Source organism: Beta vulgaris, chromosome 8, assembly GCF_026745355.1.
Source record: "Beta vulgaris subsp. vulgaris cultivar EL10 chromosome 8, EL10.2, whole genome shotgun sequence".
Lineage (NCBI taxonomy): Eukaryota > Viridiplantae > Streptophyta > Magnoliopsida > Caryophyllales > Amaranthaceae > Beta > Beta vulgaris.
Window position 1 is genome coordinate 50365454 of NC_079209.1, and position 23689 is coordinate 50389142.

Genomic DNA, 23689 nt, shown 5'->3' on the forward strand with positions numbered 1-23689 from the left:
ATAACATAGGAATGAGGGAAGTTATACGCGGTTGATATTGTTATTCTGTTGCTAAATTAAAAAGCACGTGATACTTGATAGTGATTTGGCTTAAGGGGAATTATTGTTGGGACTAACATAGTAACATTTAGATTCGATTTGAGGGAGTAGCACTGTAGCAGTAAAATTGGGTTTTTTTGGTTATCCACGTTGTTTAATTGAGGCACTATCTGGGAAAGCCGTAAAGTATAACTCTAGCGGGACCCAACGGTAGCAATATTGAAAACTGAGAAGTACTCCTATATTTTGGAAAATGATATATATAGTCCTTACTTCTTAGGGTCATGTATAACAGTATAACGTGCTTAAAATGAAAATAAAATATTGAATTTAAGCATTTATTACTTGAAAATGTGTCTTGAATTCTTAAACTGTTTTAATTTAAAGAATGTATTTAATGTTTATATGTAGACCTTAGGACTACATATAACATTACCCTTATATTTTTTGGTCTTATTTTTAATTCAATTCAATCAATTTTAATTAAATTTAGTTTAATTCAGTTTTTCTCAGTCTGAAAGAACGAAGCCTAACTAGTATTTTTGCCCGGAAGATACTCCAAGTCATTTACAATGATCAATTATTTTTATATTATATTCTTAAATATAATAATCGATTTTGTTAGTTTTTCGTAATTTTCTGTTTAGCACGAAATAGAAAATGAAAGTTATGACAACATGAAGGTTGACCACTTATTCCTATGATGGACAGACAATCTAATATTAAGAATATTTTTGGGTTTCTTAAAACTTGTTCTCTTTGGCGTAAAACAGCTGAACTAAACTGAATTAAATTGTACTGAAATGAATAGTGATATGTGAGAGTAAAAGTATTGTCCAGAGCTGAATTGAATTGAATTGAACTGAACTGAAAATAAGATGAGGAGAACAGATCCTTAAAGTTATGGTTAGTTCTGTTGATATATGTCAATTAACTATTATTTGGTGGCATGTTTGGTATTTCTTATTTTAAAAATACTTCGATATCCACTACTGAAGCTTGGGAGTATGTGCGAAGGTGTTCATGTTGTTGTTGCTTTTGGGATTAAGAATGTGTGTGTAAGGTGATGATATAGTAGTTATAAATTCGCTACGGAATAGCTGAAATATTCCTTGGAAAATTAATTCTTTGGTGAATGATGCAGGTACAGCTGATAATCAGGTCGTGTTGGATCGGATTCGTGTTCGGTTCAATAATAAATGGGTCAAGAATCCCTCAATGCAACTCAAACCTAACCCATTTTATAAATAAGTTGAAAAAATCAACTGTGACCCGACTTAATTAATAAACGGGCTACGTATAACTCATTTAATCATAATAATTATTATAATAAAAAATAATTCTTCTTAAAAAGCTAAATGAGTAACTCCACTATTGAAAGTATGCATGTTTAGAGTTTCTTAATTAGAATTAATTATCACCTATTCTAACGATGTTTACTTTTTGTAACCAAATTTCAGATTTACCAATATATTTTTCCGAGAAATTTCTATATATATATATATATATAAGTCAATAGGGTCAAAGCAGGTCATTTTCGGGTCGAAAATATCAACCTGAACCTAACCTGTTTAATTAAATGGATTAATCGTATAAACCTATTTACTTAAATGGGTCAAAAATCCCAACCCTAATCCGTTTTTTTTGGATTAGGTTCGGGTCGGATTGTCTAGTTGGATTACTTTTTGCAAGTATTTGAGTATAGTATACTGACTGTACTCCTACCTTCGTAGCAGTCTTGTTTAGTATTTTCGAAGCACGTTTTGGTAATTAATCAATTAGGTGATGCTTAACTTTAAGACTTTCATATAGTATAACTTTACATCAGACTTATCATACTATATATCTTTGTTTTGTCCTCGATAGACATATATGACCCTGTTTCCTTGGTATCTTCACTATGTTTATGTCTTCTATTTTTAAGTATTGCATTTGGCTTGCTTTTTCACAAATTAGAATCTCCGTACAACAATTTTCTAATAATGTACAGGTAAAAAACAAAGTGGTCAAATGATACCTCTTGAGGGTGATTTGTGTTGGAGTTTATAATAGAAACTCTTAAGAATTGCTTTAAAAGAATACTAGTATTATGATCGGTGCATAATGTGTGGAAGTATTTATTGCTTTATTATATATTTAAAGGAAGTCACATAATAACATTGACTGAACCTTTTATATTACACAAAATCATAAAACATAAAGTATGAGTGGTGATGAGCAAAAATTATAAATGAAATTTCCAAATAAATTTAAATGTTTGCGAATACTTCCTTGTAAACTACATTTGGTGTATATCCATGCAAACAATGTTCTTTTATCAAACAGAAGGATCTTGAGACCTTTTTTACTCGTAACTCTAGAAACGACAGCATAAAATTGTCCATGGCTGAAAACAGGTACCCGAAGATGCATGCCTACATGAGACAGAGTTGTCCTTGACTTTTATTTATAGTCATAGTAAAACAAATCATTAATTTAAGGAAATTGCCATCTCTGAAATCTGATAGGAAATTTAGGGAAGTCAGACGAGATTAGTGCCATTCTTGGGATAAATATTTATTCTCCGACATTGCTTTCGGAAAGAACAGTTGCTTCCCGTGCATCGTGCATACTGCACGGGAAATGTTTTGTCTTATAAATTGAAGATTTTAAGAAGTTTATCCTAAAATCATGGTGGTGAATATTAACTTATGATTTAAGATTTCATAATCATGTATTGAGATTATTTTAGAAACTGACTTATAACCCTTTAGGATACATAAAAAGGTATCATCAATTTAGTAACAGATTTAATAGCTATTTTATTCGAAAGAAAATTAATAAGGTGAACCTTATATACTTAAGTGATGAATTTAAAATTAATAAATAACAATTTCCTTAAATATCATTAAAATAATTTACATTAACAAATTACGGAACTATAATCAGTAATAGTTAAACATTTTAACACTTCTTCGTACACCACGTTAGTGGTAATATTCGACTTCGCTCGTTCTTTATCACAGATTGGAATCTTCAATACTTTTTTGCTCATAACTCTTGAAATTGTCACATAAAATTGTCCATAGCTGAAAACCAACCTAGGAAGATATAAATTAAACCAACATGAGATAAATATTGCCCTCGACTTTTATTAATTGTCATTGCAAAGCAAACAATCAAAGAAAATTATCTCCTTTGAAACTTGATAATAGGAAATTTTGTTCTATCAGATAGGGTTAGTGACATTTGAGGAATAAACACTTTGTCGCCTAAGTTACTTCCAGATATGACTACAACTTCAATGATGCAATTACCAAGGTGTTTGCCAACCAAACGCATACCATTACATAATAACCCAGAAGTTTGGTCAATATTCATAAGAAGCGTTATCAGTGCCCCAACTTTTAGTTTTATATTATGATTTGGCAACCCAGAGCATTTGATTGTATTCAGGAATTCAGTTGAATACATCTCATGTACTCCAAAATTTGCCTCCTCTTTTGAAATTGCATCGGGAATAAGGTAAGTTCTTTCTTCACCGGGTAATTAGGACAACACACAATTGTTAACCGTCTCCTCAATGTCATGTGTTGGAGCAAGTATGGCTCTCTCTTGGAAATAAGTTGCTTCCTATAAATGAGCTTCTAGGCCAGGGTATGTGTTGTCGACTAAGGCCGCGATAGGGTCATCTCCTCCATTGATCAGTATACCGTCGGGTATTTCTACACAACCCTCCCCGTCATTAGGCTCTCCCACCTCCCCATCCCCAATATTTAATATCCACTCTGAGAAATCTCGAATTTCAACTACATCTAGTTTTTCCCCGGCAACGGCGCCATTTTGACAGAGGAAAAACTAGGTCGTCACTAGCTTCCTAAAATCAAACAAACCTAACTAAATCACTAGACTAAGTAAAGTGATAAGTAAGGGTCGAAATCCACAGGGAATAGCAAGAAGAACACCAATGTTGCTAATTGTTGCAAGCTAAGACGAAGATTTAGCAAAAGGTTTGGTTTGTTAAACTAAGAACTAGATTAAGTAATCAACTAAGGTCTTAAGAAAAAGCTAAATGAATAGACAAGAAATTGATTGATAAAAACATTGGGAGAAGGGGATAAACACCATCCAATCATGATTTAGGAAGTAAGAAATGCGAAGTGTAGGGGGAAGGATCAAATAACAAACCCTCACTCAATTCTCACTCTCATGAGCAATTAAGTAAGAAAATAACATAAACATCAACTCTAGTCTCCTCTCTCAACTTGACTAAAGCATAAATCAACAAACATCATAATTCTAGAATGCAAGTAGATAATAGTTATGCTATTGATCGATTAAGAAACCCAAAGAACCCCTATCTTCTTATTCAAATACCAAAATCAATCATGGTTGGGTTTTCCCCCACCCCCAACTAATTAACTACTCACTAATCATTATAGTCATCATAATAGTACTAATAGGAGGAGAAAGTGAATCAAACATGAACAACTAAACAATCAACACACCAACTAAATCAAGATTAAGATAAAAACTAAAATCTAAACATGGGTTAAACTAATTTTAGACAAAACTTAAATAAACAAAAAGATAAGAGTATAAGAAGTAGAGAGAAGAGGAGATATTACTTAAACCATGAAGAAGAAATGAAGATCTTGCATAAAAACCATAATTTTTGTCATAATCCAAGCTACAAAACCATGGAAATCTACTTTCTCTCTCTAGAACCTTACTTTCTCTCACTAGATTAAGCTAAGAACTCCCTAAAAATGATTTTCTGGAATTAAAGTTAATTCGTCATTAAGTGAAAAAGGTATTTATATCCCCACAAAAACGAGGCTAAAATCAGCGTTTAACATAAAAATATCGCGAAAATAACAAGGAGCGCCCGCTCCTTGTAAAACAGGAGCTCCCGCTCCTAACAAAATGAGGCTCTGGAGCGGGAGCTCTTTGGTAGCTCCTAGGTCGCTCCAAGGTTTCTGCCAATAAAAGTGGCTGCCCAGCAAGTGGGGAGCGCCCGCTCCTTGTATAATGTGCTCCAAGGAGCGCTTGCTCAATGGTAGCTCCTTGGTAGCTCCAAAGTTTCTGCCCTCCTTTGCCATCCTCAACGCATCAAGGAGCGCCCGCTCCTGTTTCCTTGAGAGCTCCCGCTCCTTTGCTCCTCATGCTAGGAGCTCCAGCTCCTTGGTGGCTCCCTCCTAGCTCCAACTTTCTGGTTTGCTTTGTCATGTACAGGGACGTGCAGGAGCGCCCGCTCCTCTTTTACAAGGAGCGCCCGCTCCGTTTTCCTTTTTGCCTTTTTCCTCATAAACAAACACATCAACAATAGTTAGTGGTCAAAGGAGAGGGGAAAGAACCATGAAATTTCATCTACCTAGCATGCATCGTTAGAGGATAAAAATGATGAAATTAAGAGAAAAAGTGCATTTGGATTCAAAATTATCATGTAAATCTTGCCAAAATATGCATATGAGTGAGACCAAATTCTCACTCATCAGACCCTGGCCTCAAACGCATATTTTTTGTTAGTATGAGTACTCGGCAAAACTCCCACAGGTAGGAGCTATTGATTGCAAAGAAGACAATGTCTTGTCTGCTTCCTTCTGGGACAACATGTAATATTGTCTAATATCACCAGCCAAGACCATACCTTGCCATCAAACGGCAAATCTTTGTTGCATATCGAGAGTTAGAAACTCGAACCTCCCATGCACCATATCATATAATTTAACTGTGCGTATTGATATGTAATATATGTATATTTAGAAACTTGGACTTATCTTTTTTTTAATGTAGATTGAATATTAACTAAAAAAATGGTTGATCACATGTTCCAACATAATATTAACTACATTAGTCACTGAACGCACGGATCAGAAAACAATTTTAATATATTCTTAATACACTATATGATTATAAAAACGTCAAATGATGAGCTAATATTCAATTTTAGGATAAACAGCATAAAATCTTTAGTTTATGAAATAAATAAAAATCCCGTGCATTTTGCACGGGTAGAAAGGCTAGTTACATATATTAGAACTTAAAGAGCTATTTTTTTTTTTCAAAGGAAGAACTTAATAGCTATTTTACTATGTATGAAGATGTTTTGGCAAGTGCAAAATTAATGAAGGTATATTTTGTCATTGTTTTACTTAGAATGGACATGGGCAATACCTTGATTGAAAGTGGATGTGTGCTGCAGAAATATGATGTCAATGGATTTGCGACAATGGAACTAAATGATTTGGATTTTGTAAAGCAGCGCAATCAGGGAAAACTATGCACAATTTATATAGGAGATTCAAGATGCAATCACTGAAGGAGATGTAATGCATCTGTCATAGGTCGTAAATACATTCTTTCATCTCCTTTTAATGGAACCCCACGTAGTTTGGTGGCGCATTATCACAATGTAATGGCAGTTGTCCGTGAATTGGGTCCCCCTGATGATTCTTCAAACTCTGCCACTTGCAATCCTAATTGGCCAGAAATAATAAATGATTTATCATAAAATGTTGGTCGTCGTAAAGAGGACATGCTCCAAAAGAAGAGAATGGGAAAATAAGAGTGGCAATGGTTTTTCAAGAAGTAATGATAAAACGATATTAGATATGGACAATTTTTGCCCATATTAGCAATATAATAGTGAAAAAATAATCTTGCAAAAAATTGAATGTATATAAATAATGTATTATATTCTAGAAAACATATTTTATTCAACTTTTTGAGTTTGAGAAAAGGAATATAAGGAGAATAAAAGGGAATGGGGAAAAAGTGACTTCATCTCTCTCTCCTTCACTACAAGTGACTGGAATACAAAACCAAATTAGTAACACTGGTGTTGGGTATATGGCGTAATATGGAGCTCATGGAGGTGTATGGGTGTGGAGATGAGGTTGCGTAGAAGGAAAACGTCATTTGGGACATAAGGCTGACTTTAAATGCACATATCTTTCAATCTATAAATGATTTTGAGGTGATTCAAATTTGAGATGATAGCTTGTTCTGAGAGCTTTCCAACGATAAGTCATATGACCAATTCCACTGAGAAATGAGAAAGTTATGGCTGTTTTAACAAAGACTGGGATTTTCGCGCGATCGGGTCGGGCGAGGGATCCCGATCGGGCCCGCAACGAATTCCAGGCCTGCATGTATTTGTGCTTCGCCCGATGGTATCAGGCCACTTCGCCCGGTCGGGCGAGACACCAGATTACGACGCGGGCGTGTCTCGCCCGGTCGGGCCCGAGACGAGTTTTTCTTTTGCCGTTAAGCTCCCGATCGGGCGTGGGTCTCCCGACCCGATCGGGCGTGGGTCGCCCGACCCGATCGGGCGGGGCTGTTTTTACGCGGTTTTCGTTATGAAAGCGCGGCCATGTCGTTCGTCTCTTTTATGGCAATGTAGTAGGCACTGCGCACCATGAACTCCCCATTTCTAGTGTGATGCCACTCCCATTTGTCCTCCCCTCCCACATGAGGCACCGGTATACTCGTGATGGCTGCTACTTCCCAAACTAGAAAAACCTGATTTATCATCGTCATGTTCTAGCTCCTATGTCTCATCAAATCACTTAGTACCCTAAGGCCAGCATCCTCGCGCCTCTCTACATTCCTCGGCCTGAAATTTGGGAGGCCTGAGACCCAAGGATCGTCCCAAATCTCCACACTATGCCCATGACCCACCACCTTGCGAAGACCCTTTTGTATGCCTATAGCTGAAATCATCAATCTCCAAGTGAAACTCGCCATAAGGCTTTTTTTAGCATCCATGAGGGAGGTATTAGGAGGTATTTACTTTAAAGTTCTTGCCATCAGTTTGGAAATTTGTTGATTCTCCAAGCTTGTTTTGTGAGCAAAGCTTCATTGAATATTTGTAGGTTTCGGATCCCAAGACATCCCTCTTTTTCCGACCTATACATTTTACTCCAAGCCACCCATGCCATCTTTCGTTCATCTTTCTTTTGTCCCTAGAAGAATCGCCTACACATACCTTGATCAATCTTTTTTAACATCTCCACAGGAATACGAAAACATTGCATGGCATACGTTGGTATTGCTTGTGCTATAGCTTTGATGAGAACTTCTCTTCCCGCATGAGACAAGAACCTTTTTTCCACCCTTTTAGCTTCTTCAACACTCGTTCTTGAATATATATGAAAACCTTCTTTAATCCACTAACATAAGTTGGGAGAACAAGATATTTTTCGTGTCCTTCTACAGCCTTAAAGGATAACTTCATCTGAAGTAAATTTTGCTTTTCTTAATCAATGTTTCGTCTAAAAGACACCTCCGATTTCTCCATATTCAAATTTTGTTCTGAAGTAGCTTCATAAGTTGAAAGAATATCTAGTATTTTATCGACCTCCATATCATTTGCTCTTGTAAACAATAAACTGTCATCTGCGAAAAATAAGTGAGAAATTGCGTTCACTTTTTTTCGATTTTTATTCCATGGATTTGTTTTTTTACTTCTGCATCTCGAAGTAATGAAGAGAGCCCTTCTGCACAAATAATGAAGAGAAAAGGTGATAGGGGGTCTCCTTGTCGGAGTCCCCTAGTAGGGCTAAAATTGCGTGTAGGTTGGCCATTAAGAAGAATCGAAAAAGAGGTCGATCTAACACATTTCAGGATGAGGCTAACAAATCTCCCCGGGAAACCCATTTTCAGCATCATTTTTTCCAAAAAAATCCCACTCAACTCTAACATACGCCTTGCTCATGTCTAATTTAATCCCCATGTAACCTTCTTTTCCTGTTTCTTTTCTTTCTCAAATAATGAAAGCACTCATAGGCAATAAGGATATTATCAGTAATAAGTCTACCAGGGATAAAACCGCTTTGAAACTCATGAATAATACTCGGGGAGGACTCTTTTAAGCTATTAGCTAAGACTTTAGAAATGATTTTGTAAAGCACATTACAAAAACTAATTGGTCTAACATTAACAGGAGACTCACACTCGTTTTTTTTTGGAATTAAAGCAATGTAAGTTTGATTAAGAAAACCAATAGTACCTCCATTGTTCAAAATATCCAGGATTGTAGAGATAACGTCATCACCTATGGTACTCCAAAACTCCTGATAAAAAGAGCACACATTCCGTTCGGGCCAGATGCCTTCGTTGGATGCATCTGGTTGAGAGCTTCCTTAACCTCCTTACCCCTAAAGGGCTCTTCCAACATCCTCCTCATCTCTTCTTAAATTGATCTTTGGACTTCATCTAAAACCGGGGACATGTCAGTATCGGAATTTGCACAAAAAAATCCTGAAAATGGTGGACAAAAACTTCAGCTATATCTTCCTCCTCGTCATATGACACTCCTGCATCATCCTTAATTCTCGTGATCGTATTTCTTCGTTCCCTCTGTTTCGCTTTTGTTTGAAAAAATTTTGTATTCCAGTCTCCATACTTTAACCATTCTTCTCTACTCCGTTGGTTCCAAAAAATTTCCTCTCTCGCTTCTAACTCATCCATCCTACTATCAAGGGCCTTCATTTGCTTGATGGTCTCGGATGTTTGTTCAGCCTCCATCAACGCACCCATTTGTTGCCTACAAGATCACATCTCTTTCGCAAACTCCCCAAACCGGTTATGACTCCACTCGCGAGGTTCTCTCGTTGCACGAGTCAGATTTCCCCTTACACCGTCACCTTTATCCCATGCTGCAGCTATAACATCCCCGCACTCCTCCTCCCTTGTCCATATCTCTTCAAATCTAAATAGCATCTTACGCTTAGTCTTCGAGTCTACTTTCAAATTTGTGCGAATGCTTAGCAAGATGGGAAGGTGATCAGATTTTCGTTTTTCAAGATGTGTAACATAAAAGCTGCCATTACATATCCTTCCACCTTGCATTGGCTATAAAACAATCAAATCTCTCTTGTAGGCAGTCAACTCCTCCTTGATTGTTTGTCCACGTGTAAGGATGCCCCTGGAAATGCAGATCCTCTAAGCTACAATAATCCAAGACACTCCAAAGGATGTTCGCTTCATCCTACTTGAACTCACCACCCCCTTTTTTCTCCATTGACCACAACATCAAGCTTAGATCACCACCTCACACCCGCGACCCGTCGTCTTCATTTTTCAACCTTTTTAAAATCTCCATGTCTTTTTTTTATTCTCTGTTTCCGGATAGCCATAAATGCCAGTGAACTGTCACTCATGCCCTCCTCCAATTTTGATAAGTGCATCTATATGATTCAGCAAGAAAGAGTGAATAGTGACATCACACTCCTCCGTCCATAGTAATCCTACTCCTCCTCGATGCCGTATCCCATTTCCCTCACAATCCACCGCTAACATACCTTTAAACTTCAGTTTCATTCGAACTCTCTTCATTTTAGCTTGGTGTAATTTCGTTTCCTATAAAAACACCAAATGAGGTTTTTCATGTAACACAATACGACGTAGCACATTGACTGCCGGCATGCTCCCCGACCCCTGCCAGTTCCATGCTAATATGTTACTCATTGACCCCCAAGCCCCCTATTAGTGGGGCCCGCCACTTCCTCAGAATGGTTGTTCAACACGCAAACATTTAAACCAGTTTTCTTTTTAATGCCACAAGTCTCACCTTCATACAAGTCATCATTATCAGCTTCATCCTCCCTCATTTTTCTACGAACCCCATTTACCACGGTTCCACCACTACTCTCCTATTCATCCTCTCTAAACTTCTTTTTCCACCCTTTTTTCTTTTGTGTGCTTATCGGTTTATAATGTAACAATATTTATACCCCCTCCTCTACTGGCTGTGAGTCATTTTTTATGAGTTTTACCATCTGCATCTCTCCTTCACCCCCTTTTTTGCTTCCCACATCATCTTGATCGACATCCGTACGATCCTGTGCTCCTTCCCCAGCTAAAGTAATATCTGTCTGTTTGCCAACCATCTTTTGCACCTCCTCCTTTTCTTTAGCACTTGATGGCGGTCTTGGTCTATTAATAAATAAACAGTTCCTTTGCACAACTACCATGGTCTAATTTTCGTCCCCTATCCATCTCAAGACTCACTTTCTTCTATGGGGACGCCTTTAACCATCCCCCGTACTTCACATTCAGTTCTTTCTCCTCTCCATAGTCCATACAATCTTTTAAACCATGCCCCATCCTACCACAACAAAAGCAAAAAAGGGTCGGTTTTTCGTATTTTACCTCAAAGAAGTCTTTGTCTCCACCTCGCATTTTAACTTTGATTTTCTGGGTCAGAGGCTTGCGAACATCCACATTGATTCGGAGTCGTATCCGACTTGTCAATTCCTATCGATCCCAAAAAGTCCACCTTCACAAAACCTCCAAGTTTCCTTACAATAGTCTCGACGTTTTCCGGATTTAACCTACCTTTGAAAGGCAAATTGTAAACCTTTATCCACATAGGCAACTCGTATAAAATCATGTCTGATGGTTTTGTATTACCTTTTATGTCACTAAGTAAGATAACGTGACGGTCTAAGTGCCATGGTTACCCCTCCAACACTCTGAGTTTATCCCTCCAATGGTGAAATTGAAAGACATAAGTATTCTCTCCTATACTTCTTATATCAATCCCATACGTAGGCTGCCATACATTCTTCATTGTATTCATAAAAGCGTTTTTATTTATGTTCCGACTCGTCCATAATTTTCCCACAAGCCCTAATTCAATATGAGCATCCTCATCGTCTGCGACATCATCATTCCAATCAATCACACCTTCATCATTAGGATTATTAATTGGGTTATGGATTTCGACCCAATCGCCTAACTTTCCACTATCACACTCCTTGTTTCTCTGCGAACTGTCGTTAGTTTCCGAAACTAATAACCTGGAATCATTAATGATGGTATGGGGATTGGACTCTATGCAAAGAGAACCAAGAATCTCGAGTCAAAACTCAAGAACACAATCCCCAAAGAAAACCCTAGGAAAATCGCCTAGAAACACCCTCCCAAGGAAACCTAAGGAAACCTAGAGGAAACTTTTTAATAACAGTTATCTTATGGTAAGTTGGTAACTAAGCTTGGTGTGTTATTACTCCATAATTAAGACCATAACGAATGTTTGATTAGAACACCACGTAGCAGCAGAAGAACAAGTGTACCGTGTACCGTGTACGTGGATGGATCCCCAGTTCCCTGGCTGAATCCTGATCCTCCTCTTCCGCATCCTCGTCGTTGACACTGTAAACACTATTACACTAATCAGTAATCATCTTCTTCTAAGTTCTAAGACCATTTTTTTGATTCTCTCTCTTACTGAGTTTCTGAGTTACTGAGTTTACTGAGTTAGTGAGTTACTTCAAACCATGTTTCGCTCAACCACGAAACGTCTCCTCATCAATTCTTTACAATCAATCACAAACACTACCACCAACACCATTCTTCCTTCTTCAATTTTAGCATCCACTCCATTTTCTACTTTCACTTCTAACCCTAACCCTAATTCTTCCAGTTTTAACACTACTCAATCGGAAACCCCTAATTCTTCCAATTTTAACACCACTCAATCGGAAATCCCTAATTCTTCTCATACGACGTCGTCGTCCTCCGGAAAAGCTCGCTCTACACTCCCCATTAAGGACTATGAGGAGGAGCAAGCTCGTGTTCTTCACGCTTCTCTCCGTCACGTGGTATGCACGTGACCCCCTTCTTCCCCATTCATATTCTTATTATTCGGGGATTTTCTTATTATAATGATGATGATGATTGTGTTGATGTTATTGTTTATAATGATGATGATGATGATGATTTTTTTGATGTTAATGTTTATAATGATGATGATGATTGTGTTGATGTTAATGTTAATGTGATATTGTTGATTGTGTAATTCAGGATAGGCTGGGATGGAGTGAGGCGGCACTCATGGCGGGTGCGAGGGAGGTTGGTATCTCTCCTTCTATTGTTGGATCATTTTCTAGGAAGGAAGCTGCACTTGTTGAGGTACTTTTTCACTTTTGATTTTGTATTCTATAAAATGCTCATTACTCACATATCTTTCTTTGTTTTTGCATATTATGTAGTAATGTTCTGTTTATAGTATGAGTGAATTTGTTGGGAATGTTGTAGAGTTAGGGTCCGTTTGGTAGGGCGTAAAACATTTTTTTGGAAAATGATTTTCCTCTATTTTCAATTTTATATTGTTTGGTTTGCAAAGGAGTGTAAAACCATTTTTTCTTGGAGTAAAATTGCTATCATAATGATGGAAAACCATTTTCCTTTCCAAATGAAGGGAAAATTGTTTTCCTTATTTCTTTTATACACTCCTCTTACTACCTCCTTACCTTCCTTTTCATTTTCCTTTCATGTCATCATTTTTCTTACATGGAACCAAACAACGGAAAACTAATTTTGAAATTGTATTTTCCACGGTAAATTGTTTTCCATTAAAATCATTTTACACTGAAAATGTTTTACACCCTGTCAAACGGAGCCTTAGTGTTTATCTAAAACAATTAAGTCACTTTGGAGATATCATGTTGGTTTTGTGTCTGGAAAGTAGAATACATAGGATCATATGTTCCGACTCTGATAAGGAATTGACGTTGTTACAAACTTTATTACCAGTACTGTTCTTAGAAGACTGATGCCGGAATGGCAATAGGGTTGCTCATGAACTAGCCCATTGCTTGCCTTGGGTCCTAGGTAGAAAGGTTTGGTCAATTGATTTCCCTTCTTGTATTGACTCTTTGTTGGCTTTGGATGGTTCTTTAAATGATAATTAGCCGCCCTCGTATGAGAATTAGTGATGACATCAAACAAGGTCTACATAGGTGGTGCCTTGAACCAGATTGATTTTGCTTGTTGTGAAAACTCAATCTTTTCATGGTCCTTTACATACTGGCAGTTTCTTTTTGTACACTTCCTTTTAAAAATAGATATTGTTCACGTTTATCTTGCAGTATTTCATGGATGACTGTTTGGAAAGACTTATTGATTTAATTGAGTCTGACACGGAGCTGGAGCTTTTGATTCCCAGCCAGCGCATCTCAAAACTTGTAAGGATCCGGCTGGAAATGCAGGCTCCATATATATCAAAATGGGCCCAGGCTATTAGTGTCCAGGTAACTATTTTTCAATAATTTGCATACTTAGATGCGCCAAATGTTGATGCATCTTCATCACTAATAATTTTTTTAAGTCAAATACATTGGGATAGGCTTGTTATATAGACGGGTTGTGAACAACTCTCTCAACCTGAATTATGAAACCAGGGGGAGAAAGGCAAGGGTCTATTGGGATTCAAAACATAAAGAAAAGCTCTATTGAAAGTTGTCTTTGGCAAATTAGGTGAACATGGATCGGACCCATATCTCTGATACTCACTTTAAAGAACGCAAATTGTCTCATATCTCCGAACATGGTTATGTTATGCTCTACCTCAAGGATGGTGGAATTATGTACTTTATCTTTGTGTTGCTTTTGCTAATACCTGAGAGCATCCCTGAGTCGCTCTTCAATCGTTGGGCGCTAATACCTGAGAGCATCCCTGAGTCGCCTTCCACTTCCTCCCCTGAACCTCCTCCCTTCTGATCGCAAAAAAAAACATAAACATTGATGTCTTTTATGCGGCATAGTCAAGCAAATTAACTAAGTCCAACATAATATCTAGTTGAATTCACTTCACCCATTTCAATTTATACAAGAAGCAGATGATATCAATAATTTACCACATTCAAATCCTTCAAAGAAAAAAAACTGAACCACCACCACTCTCCCCTCCCCTTCCACTAGTCCCCACCCTCCAAAACCACCGCCCCTCCTCCCTCACATTTGCCACCTTTGCCACAACCTCCCTCCCTCCAAAGTCCAAATTCTCCGATCACGCAACAATACAACAGTACAACACCCTCCTAAATTCTCTCTCCTCCCCAAGGGATTCCCGCGTCCAAAAGCAAAACCCAAAACATGGGAGTTGCCGGAAACTCCGTCGACGAAGCAGCACTCACACTTCTCAACCACCAAATTTCTGACTAACCCCAACAATATCCTAAAGACTTCTTTCACTTTGCATACATCATCTACTTCATGCTAGGAGCAGACTTCTTACTCCCATGGAACAGCTTCATCACAGCCGTTGATTACTTTGACTTCCTTTACTCTCATTAGAGTGTTGATTGCATCTTCGCCGTCGCTTACATGCTTGTGGGCCTTTTCTCTCCTCTTGATCATCTTTTCACCTGGAAAGTCTGATGGTTTGTCCTGATCAATATGGGCTTGGGCCTTTGTGGTGGCCTGCTTGTTGTCTCTCTTATGGATGTCCTCTACATTAAGGGAGGAAGTGGCTTTTTGGGGATGGAAGTGCAGAAAGCTCCACGTCAACCAGTCACTGTTGCTGTTCTAGTTTTTCGGGGGGGTGGGCGGGGGAGCTGTGGCGGGGGTGGCAGCTGGTGGAAGCCTGGAAGGGGAGGGGGTGGTTTTGAAGATGAGGGCTGGTGGAGTTAGGATTAAGGCTTTTTATTTTTTTTTAAATTGCTTCTAAAAAGGAAATTAAAGTTCAACTCATCGAGGTTACTGGTTAAAATGGCCCAGTGTGGGAAGATATGGGTCATAGTTGGGGTTATTGCTAGATTCTCGAAAGGTGGGACTATTATGAGTAGAATGGCAAAAGGTGTGACTACTCTTATCAATTTTTCCTAGTTCATTTTACTATGGCCAGTTAATAATCATAGATGAAGGATAAAAATTCCAAGGTTAAAAAATTCTAAGGGAAGAAGTATGTTGTAATTTGTATGCAGCAACTTATGAGATGGTTTCCACGACTCCTTCTTAGGGCGTGAAAGCATGCTCTTAGAATTTGCAACCATTCCTCGAGTCTGTAATGGCTGATCGTAGATTCTTTATTATTATTATTATTATAGGCGCTGCCAACAAATGTCCCTAGAAGTTTTAAGCAACGTGCTGCATTGGTTGACGAGATCTGGCATGCTGCTGGTGATGATGCCTCTGATCTTGATTGGTATGTGAAGCGTACTGTGCTTGGTGGAATATACTCCACGACTGAGGTTTACATGCTGACTGATAATTCTCCAGGTTTGTTTGACCCTCCTGCGTGCGTGGTTTGTTTGTCAGCTGTTATGTCAATGCTAAGTACTTGCCGTTGTTACTCTTAGCAAGGTTCAGAATATTATGTCGAAAGTTAGAAAATGGCCATATAATTCAAATGGTGCTAGATATTATAATGAGCAAAAATCTGATGCGTTATGTTTGGCTTTGCATGAGCAATCTTCATGACTAATATAATTTTTAGTGGGATAATATATAGTTAGATTGGAGCAGGTGGAAAGATGAAATCTTATCTCAGCTCCACGTAACTCTATTTTTTGCCAAATTCTTCACCCATTCTTTGTTGTAATATTGGACTTTTTTTGGGTCAAGTTTTGCAAGTCAGGGTCTGGTGAGAAAGTGAGTAGTTAGAGTCGCAACATAATGATAAAGTGTAGCATCACTTATCATTAGAGTCATAATATAAAAATATGAAGTCACAAACTCATAATATAGCTTCAAATATTTCTGCTTCATCATAAGATTGGAGTCATTGTACTTCTCACACGAAGAACCCGTATGTATTATTTTCTAAGTCAGTCCATGCCTAAGATGTTGTTAAAGCCGAATAAGCTAAATTGGACTGGCTTGTGAAAAGAGTTTGCACAAGCTATGTCGAGGTAGGTGAAAAAGTTTTTTTTTTTGATATTGCCAATAAGAGGAGCTATGAGATCTGGAAGAAGGAAATTGAGCCCAAAATATATTGGTCCATATGAAATTTTGAGCTGAATAAGGGAAGTTGCATATAAGTTAGCCTTACCTCTAGAGTTAATTAGTACTCCCTCCGTCCCAAAATGTAGTTCCCATTTCTATTTTGGGAGTCAAATTTTAAAAACTTTGACCAAATATTCTTACTAATGTATACAAAAAAACATATTCATGAGGGGTCTTGTTAGATTCTCTCAATATGTAAATTCGTAATATCAATTTTTTATATTTTTTTACTAATAAGAAATAGAAGATATCGTAGGTCAAAGGTACGTCTTGGAGACTGTGCAAAATGAAATGGGAACTATATTTTGGGACGGAGGGAGTATTCACATTGCACAATCTGTTTCATGTATCACGACCCTTGAAGTACCCGATGCACGTACTACAACATGAATCCTTAGAAGTGGATGATAATCTATTATCTATCATACAAGGAGCATCCGTTGAGAATTATGGATAGGAAGGATAAGGTTATCAATCTCGTATATTTCGCTATTAAGTTCCAAATTAATACATTAAAAATGAATACAGAGTTCATGCTCTGTTCTGTCCATTAGAACAGTTTTGACTTTTGAGCCTCCAGGTTCCTTGAGCACTTTTAGGTTGTATCAGTAGGTGGGGAGGAGGAGAGCAGAGGGAGATAATAGTTTGATGCTATGAATTCTTATTAGAGATGAAGTAGGAGGAAATAGTGTATCATATGATATTGGGATTTTCGTGTTGCAAGGTTACTAAGAGCATATAGTATATTATATCCTCTTCGAAGAGGGAGAGGTTATGGGTTTTCAGACTATTTCCCATTCACCTGAATATGCCATAGGGTGAGCTACCCAGATATGGTCTAGTGATGATACATAGCCTAAACTTCTTAACCCCTCCCCCCTAATTTCCAAAATAAACTTCATGGTCAACTTTGTAGCTGACATGAAGAGTAGTTGGATAATGCAAAGAACATAGCTAAGTACAGTCCAAAAACTTCAGGTGAATAAGACTAGAAAAAGCGGCTGCTTAAGCAGATTCTTAGTCAACACTCAGTATCATTTACCACTATTCATGGACGATTTGTAGGATTCTTTGTACTTCCCCGTGAAATTCACATTAGATAAGATCTTAATTTGATTTGGCAAGAAGGATTTGCACTTTGCTTGCCTTTCAAGTGTTATTTGCAAAATATGAATGTCCACTGGTTCGTCTTGTTGCTCCAATAAAAATTCCCTACTATCTGGTCTAATTCAAAAAAGTATTTTAGTTGATATCTTCTACAAGGTGCTATGTTTTGAAGTTAAAAAAAATAGATCTTTGTAGATGTGCTAGTTGTATGGCGCAATCTTCAACTCTGTTTCAGAAGCTTACCTTCTGACATTGGGAATGCAATTTGTTGCAGATTTCCGTGACACATGGGCATTCTTGGATGCACGAGTTAGAGATGCATTTGACTTAAAGAAGACCTTGCAAGAGGTTTGCTATCTTTTGTTTTTGTTAATTGTTGTGTTCTGAATTGCGTAGTTCCCTGACACTTATAATAATTCCACAGGCTCAGTATTTGGCGGAGGCAGTAGGTGCAGGTTTCGGTGGCTCTTTGCAGGGGATGGTGAAAGGAGTCTTTAAACGATGATCCTCCTCCCTTTTCAGTCATTTTCCTGTGAGCCTTTGAACATGCAGATACATACAGAGTTTCAAATTTGAGATGCTCTTTCAAAGTACTTTTATAATACAAGCATATATATGAAGTAGCTTGTGCTGTTCCTGCCTAGGAAATATGACCTTACATTTCAAAACGGGCGATGTATGCCTTCTGGGAGCTCGGAAGACGTTCGTAATTGCAACAAGGTCAACTCTTTCAATTGTTCATTGGTAATTTGGCATTGTTCAGCGTTGCTGGTGATGGTGCTACTCCTGCATGTTGGTGATCTTAGATAATGGCTGCATTTTCTCTTCCGTTGGTAGTATAACTTGCACCTAAACCTTAACATGATAATGAACACGTTCTATCGCTTCATTTAAATTGTTGAATTTGCTTAGAGTGTTCCCCTAATTGGGATTGGAAGTGAAATTCTTTGTTTTATGTATTATTGGAAGTCAAAATTCTTCATTTATTGCGGTTGGTCCTTTTTTCCCCCTTCTGATGTAATAACACCACCAAAGCGAAGCTTACGAAAGAAGCATAAACTTATATATCTTCCTAGATGAATACATGAACTAAGCTCTAAATCGTGCTGTCACATGAAGTGTCTTAAGTCCAACTGATGAGACTTCTCTAATCCTGTGTTTGGTAATCTGTTTTAATCCCTTAAACGAAAAATGTTTAAGGAGTTATAAAATCTTAGAGTTGTTAGGCATGTACCTATTGTAATTTAAAGTGTTTTTTTTTGTGTGATAATGAAGCTTGCATTCTCATTAATCAGAAAGAGGATTTATAAAAGAAGAAAACTTTTGTAGTGCCAAGCACACCCGAAATTGAGGAAATATTCCTCTCGCAAACAACTTATACATTCCAGGTTTAGAATACAATACGTATAAAACAAAAAATTACATCAAATATAAACTCATACATGCTATGAACAACCAAATTCTTTCGAACTTTTGCATCGATGGAGATGGTGAATGGGGAAAAATTGTTTTGAGAAGACTCACAACTACACAATGAATTCAAACTGGCGATGAAGACCTCGCTTAGCGAATGAATTAGCCACGAAGTTGGCTCCTTATGAACTATTGAGATATCAAGATTCTTTTTACGAGCATGTCTGATGAAGTTTAATTGAAAGTTCAAATTCCAAGGACTTCCACTGTCACTATTACACCATAGAACCGCATTTGCTGAATCTGATTCAAGGATCAAACTTGCATTTTTTGTCAATTCATTCAATAGAGAAATCTTGATTGGCCTATGTATTGCAAGTATTTCAGCACTACTTATTTCCAATAAAAGGAATAAAGGATGAGAATATGCACATGAAATTCCCTAAATGATTTCTCAAAACACCACTAATTGCAGAGCAAGATTTGAGAGGATTAACCAATACATCAACGTTCCACTTGATTATGTTAAGATTAGGGGGCACCAAGACACGGTAATCTTTGAGATAGGAGCGAGAAACCAGTACCTAAACTGTCATTCCATTGCAAATATGAAAGGTTTCTCATTATTTTAATGGGAGAATATGGGAAATCTTCTTTCCATCCATAAATCCACCACCCTATTATGAGTAAAACAATATCTTTCAAGTCTTTGATAGATGAAGAAGTGTCAGAAAAAGTGCGGTAATTTCTCTCTTTCCAAATTGTCCACATAATAATGAAAAAAAAAGGTTGACCATACCTTTTTGAAGGAAGGTGATTTTTTTGCCAATGTCATTGATTGAAAGATCTTGTAAGTTGAGTGGAAATACCCAATTGATCTGCCATAAATCAATCCACCACATCCATAGTTGATACGAGAAGACACAATGAAGAAGAAGATGATCACTCATTTCGGACTCTAAGGAGCCTAAAGGGCATATGCTGCTTTCGATTGGAATAATCTCAAGGGATGCTAACTTGCTACGAGTATTGATTTTTCCCGTCAGCGCAATCCATACAAACACCACAATCCTATGAGGAACAAGTCCCTTCCACACTTCTTTACTTGCATCATGATGAGAGGGAGGGCGGAGTTTATCAAGTAATAGGGTGAACAATTTAGTAGAGAAGATACTTGATTTGGTGAATGCCCAAATAATTTTATTGTAGGTCTCTTGGGATGGGAACACTTGTTGAAGCATTAAGTCAAGGCTCGCTTTTTCCTCAATATCCTAAGGCCATAGGTCCGTTCGCCAAGCAAAACTCTACACCCAATTAAATCCTTCCCAAAAAACCTGGAGACACAACTATTGCTCTGGATCTTAACGGGTTTGAATAGAATCCATTACTAGTTTACTAACAAGTAATGGTATTGGATTGAGAAAGGGTTGAACTAGACAAGTGTAGTGAGTAGGTAATTGATTATGTTTTTTAGAACCAAAAGATGTTGAATCAATCATGCTTTTAAATTATTTATTTATTAATTAGTTATCTTACCATTTCCGATAATTAATCAATTCTACTTGTCACCTCAAAATTTGTTGACATATTTAATTAACATATCAATTTCAGCTTCCAGTTTGCTAGTGTTACCAAAAATAGTCATAATCAGTGGCGGATGTATGTGTAAGTGAGTGAGGGCAAGTGTCCCACTTGGCAAACTAAAAGCTAAAACTACAAACCAAGACCCCATTTTCCTGAAACAATACATAAACAAAAATTCTATTGCAATAAACCTAATGAAGTCAAAGTTGCATAGAGAGGAAAAAAAAAAACAATTGAAAAGAGAGGAACAAAGGATGGTGAATCCATTACCAGCGAGGGTTTAAGTTTAAGCTAGCTTCTTCAGTGGCCGATCTTGGAAACTTTGTTATTGGGGCCAAAAAATATCATATTGACATGAAAGTCAAATAATATAAAAAAGTAGAAATATCATTCTCAAATTCAATGTAAACAAATAAGTATATACTATATAAAGTTATCAACATAAAATAAATATCAACCAAAAAAGTTAAAAATCACAAGTGTTATGATCCCACTCTTGCAAAGAAAGTAACGCTGGATGGTCTTTATAAAGTTCAAAATCCTCATTAATTTACTTGGTCCTAAAACTCTTAGAACTTTTCCGTTCCCATTATAAATAACTAAGATATCCGCCAAAAATCCATCTTTCTTTTATTACCAATTCTTGTGTTCACGATTTTCGTGGCAAAAAATAATGCTCTTTCAATAACAAGCGGTTGAGACAGGAAGAGTCATAATTAGTCGTATTAATCTTTCAAATAAACTACACATTGTATGGGAATAATAATGGCGCCACCTAAAGTGGTCTATATTCCTGATTACCTTAACAATAACATATAGGCCCAATTCGAGTATGGTCGTTCCTTTATTGGGAATAACTCGTTATATGGCTCGTAGGCCCTAAGAGGCTCATTTACTCTATTTAACCTACTAAGTCACTATTATAAATAGGGGACGAACGGTCAAGGTACAAGGATCTCTCTCCACTCTGCAAAAAGTACCCTACTTTCTCTCTTATATTTATCCATCTTTGGGTACTGACTTGCGCGTCGGAGGCTCCGCCCCGTGCTTGGAGTTCATCTTGCTGGCACATCTTACCAGTGAGGTTCAAGGATGATTATACATGGTGGCCTCGTAATATCATACTCTCTTGTTCTATATCGAAACAATTGACGCTAAAAGGAGGGGAAAATAATAATTAATTATTATTCCTGAACATCAAGGAGAGATAGCGGTGGAGATTGCGGCACGATCAATATATTAATTACATACTCATCGGTGGCAGATTGATGGAGTTCTGAGTTCACGCTAATAATTAATTATAGAATTTACCACTCATAATTAGCTACTTTGCAAAATTGAAAAAAATCAAAAAATGATCTATCATCATCTATATATTGCTGAAAATATCGAGTTGTTCTAAGCGGCAATCCCGACAAATATGTTTATCAGGTATTGCTTCCATTATTTTATCAAAATATCGGGTTAATTAGCAATTGAACCTTTGCGACTCACGATATCTTTTCAAAGGATTCTTGTGCATGGATCAAAACCTTCACCACGGAGGGCCATTATTGTTGATATACAATGGAATAAGTTATTTATTTATGCCATTATTGTTGATATATATTTAGTACCTCAGATTTTGTTCAATTGTTTGAATATTGGTCTGCATTATTGGTTGAGTTTATTGTATATCTATTTCCAACCAATATACCTCATCAATTTGGGGAAAAAAATTATCAATCAATGTTAGGTAGGCAAGCACATATCAATAACGCACATAAAGTGTTTGATAATATGCTTCAATGAAATCAAAACATCAAGCTAGTTTTATGCGTGCCTCGGTAGCACCACTTCTATTGAAATCGATATGGTATTAATGTGATAGGATGACTTGAGTTCACCTACTATTCTATGGAATAAGAATCACTAAATCAAGACACATTGGTCTCTAGGAATCCTAATCACAACATATTGAATTTCAATCTAACATTAATTTTCTTATATATTATTTGATGGCATCAAGCATCTACTTGAACCTGGTAGTATTATGTATTTGCACACTAATCATTCGACAAACTGCTTAGGAGAAATTCATTTTCTATTTAGGCACCCATGATTAGTGCATTATCTAAGCAACCATGTGTCTCCAGGAGAAAATGCACTCAGAAATTTGTGAAGTTACTCTAGTACTAAGAGACAGCAAGCCAGGGAACTTTCATTCTTTTACTCGGTTTATATTTGGATTATGTGTGCTACAAGTTCCATCTACTTGGAGTTACTCAATTTAATCTAGCATAATTAAAGATGAGAAAAAGACCCGCAGAAACTCTTATTGCAGCTTGTAGCCGAGCTGACTCATTGATCATGGCTTACATACCTTGCTGCAGACAACACCTCACAGATCCCATATGCTAGACTATGTATTAGTAAACTCATGGGCATACTACAGTTGGCAGACTCTACTTCTTTTACTAAAAATAATGAGAAGCATTAAAATCGCATAGAGTTGCAAGAGCAAGAGCTAGTCGCCACACAAGGCCGAACTCATAAGCTTCCATTTGCACACTCGTGAAGCTCTTTATTTGAGCATATTTATATATCATTGAGTGATCGTCATCGTTTGAGCTATATTTGCACATTTACATGATAAAGGCATACATGGATATTCCGTGAATCTGGAGATCTCTTACATCAGGGTCATAGTGCACCAGGATTTTTTCACTCCATCAGATGAAAAATAAGTTGACAACACTCTCATCAAATATGAGCAAGCCTCATTATTGGTACATATACTCCAGCCCATATACTATAACGCTCTTTATTTAGGCAAATCATGCTGAACTAA

General features: G+C 37.2%; 1 protein-coding gene across 2 annotated transcripts; it reads left to right on the forward strand.

Moving 5' to 3' along the window:
* Window positions 1-12054: 12054 nt before the first annotated feature.
* On the forward strand, window positions 12055-18943 carry LOC104901649 (uncharacterized). Of its 2 annotated transcripts, XM_010689242.4 has the most exons (7): window positions 12055-12629; window positions 12832-12939; window positions 13899-14060; window positions 15858-16029; window positions 18137-18210; window positions 18287-18394; window positions 18507-18943. In XM_010689242.4, the coding sequence occupies exons 1-6, from the start codon at window positions 12306-12308 to the stop codon at window positions 18365-18367; spliced, it is 921 nt and encodes a 306-aa protein (XP_010687544.2). In that variant the 5' UTR covers window positions 12055-12305; the 3' UTR covers window positions 18368-18394; window positions 18507-18943. The 2 variants fall into 2 exon arrangements, with proteins under 2 accessions (XP_010687544.2, XP_057247141.1); XM_057391158.1 differs by having other exon boundaries at window positions 18287-18943.
* Window positions 18944-23689: the final 4746 nt, after the last annotated feature.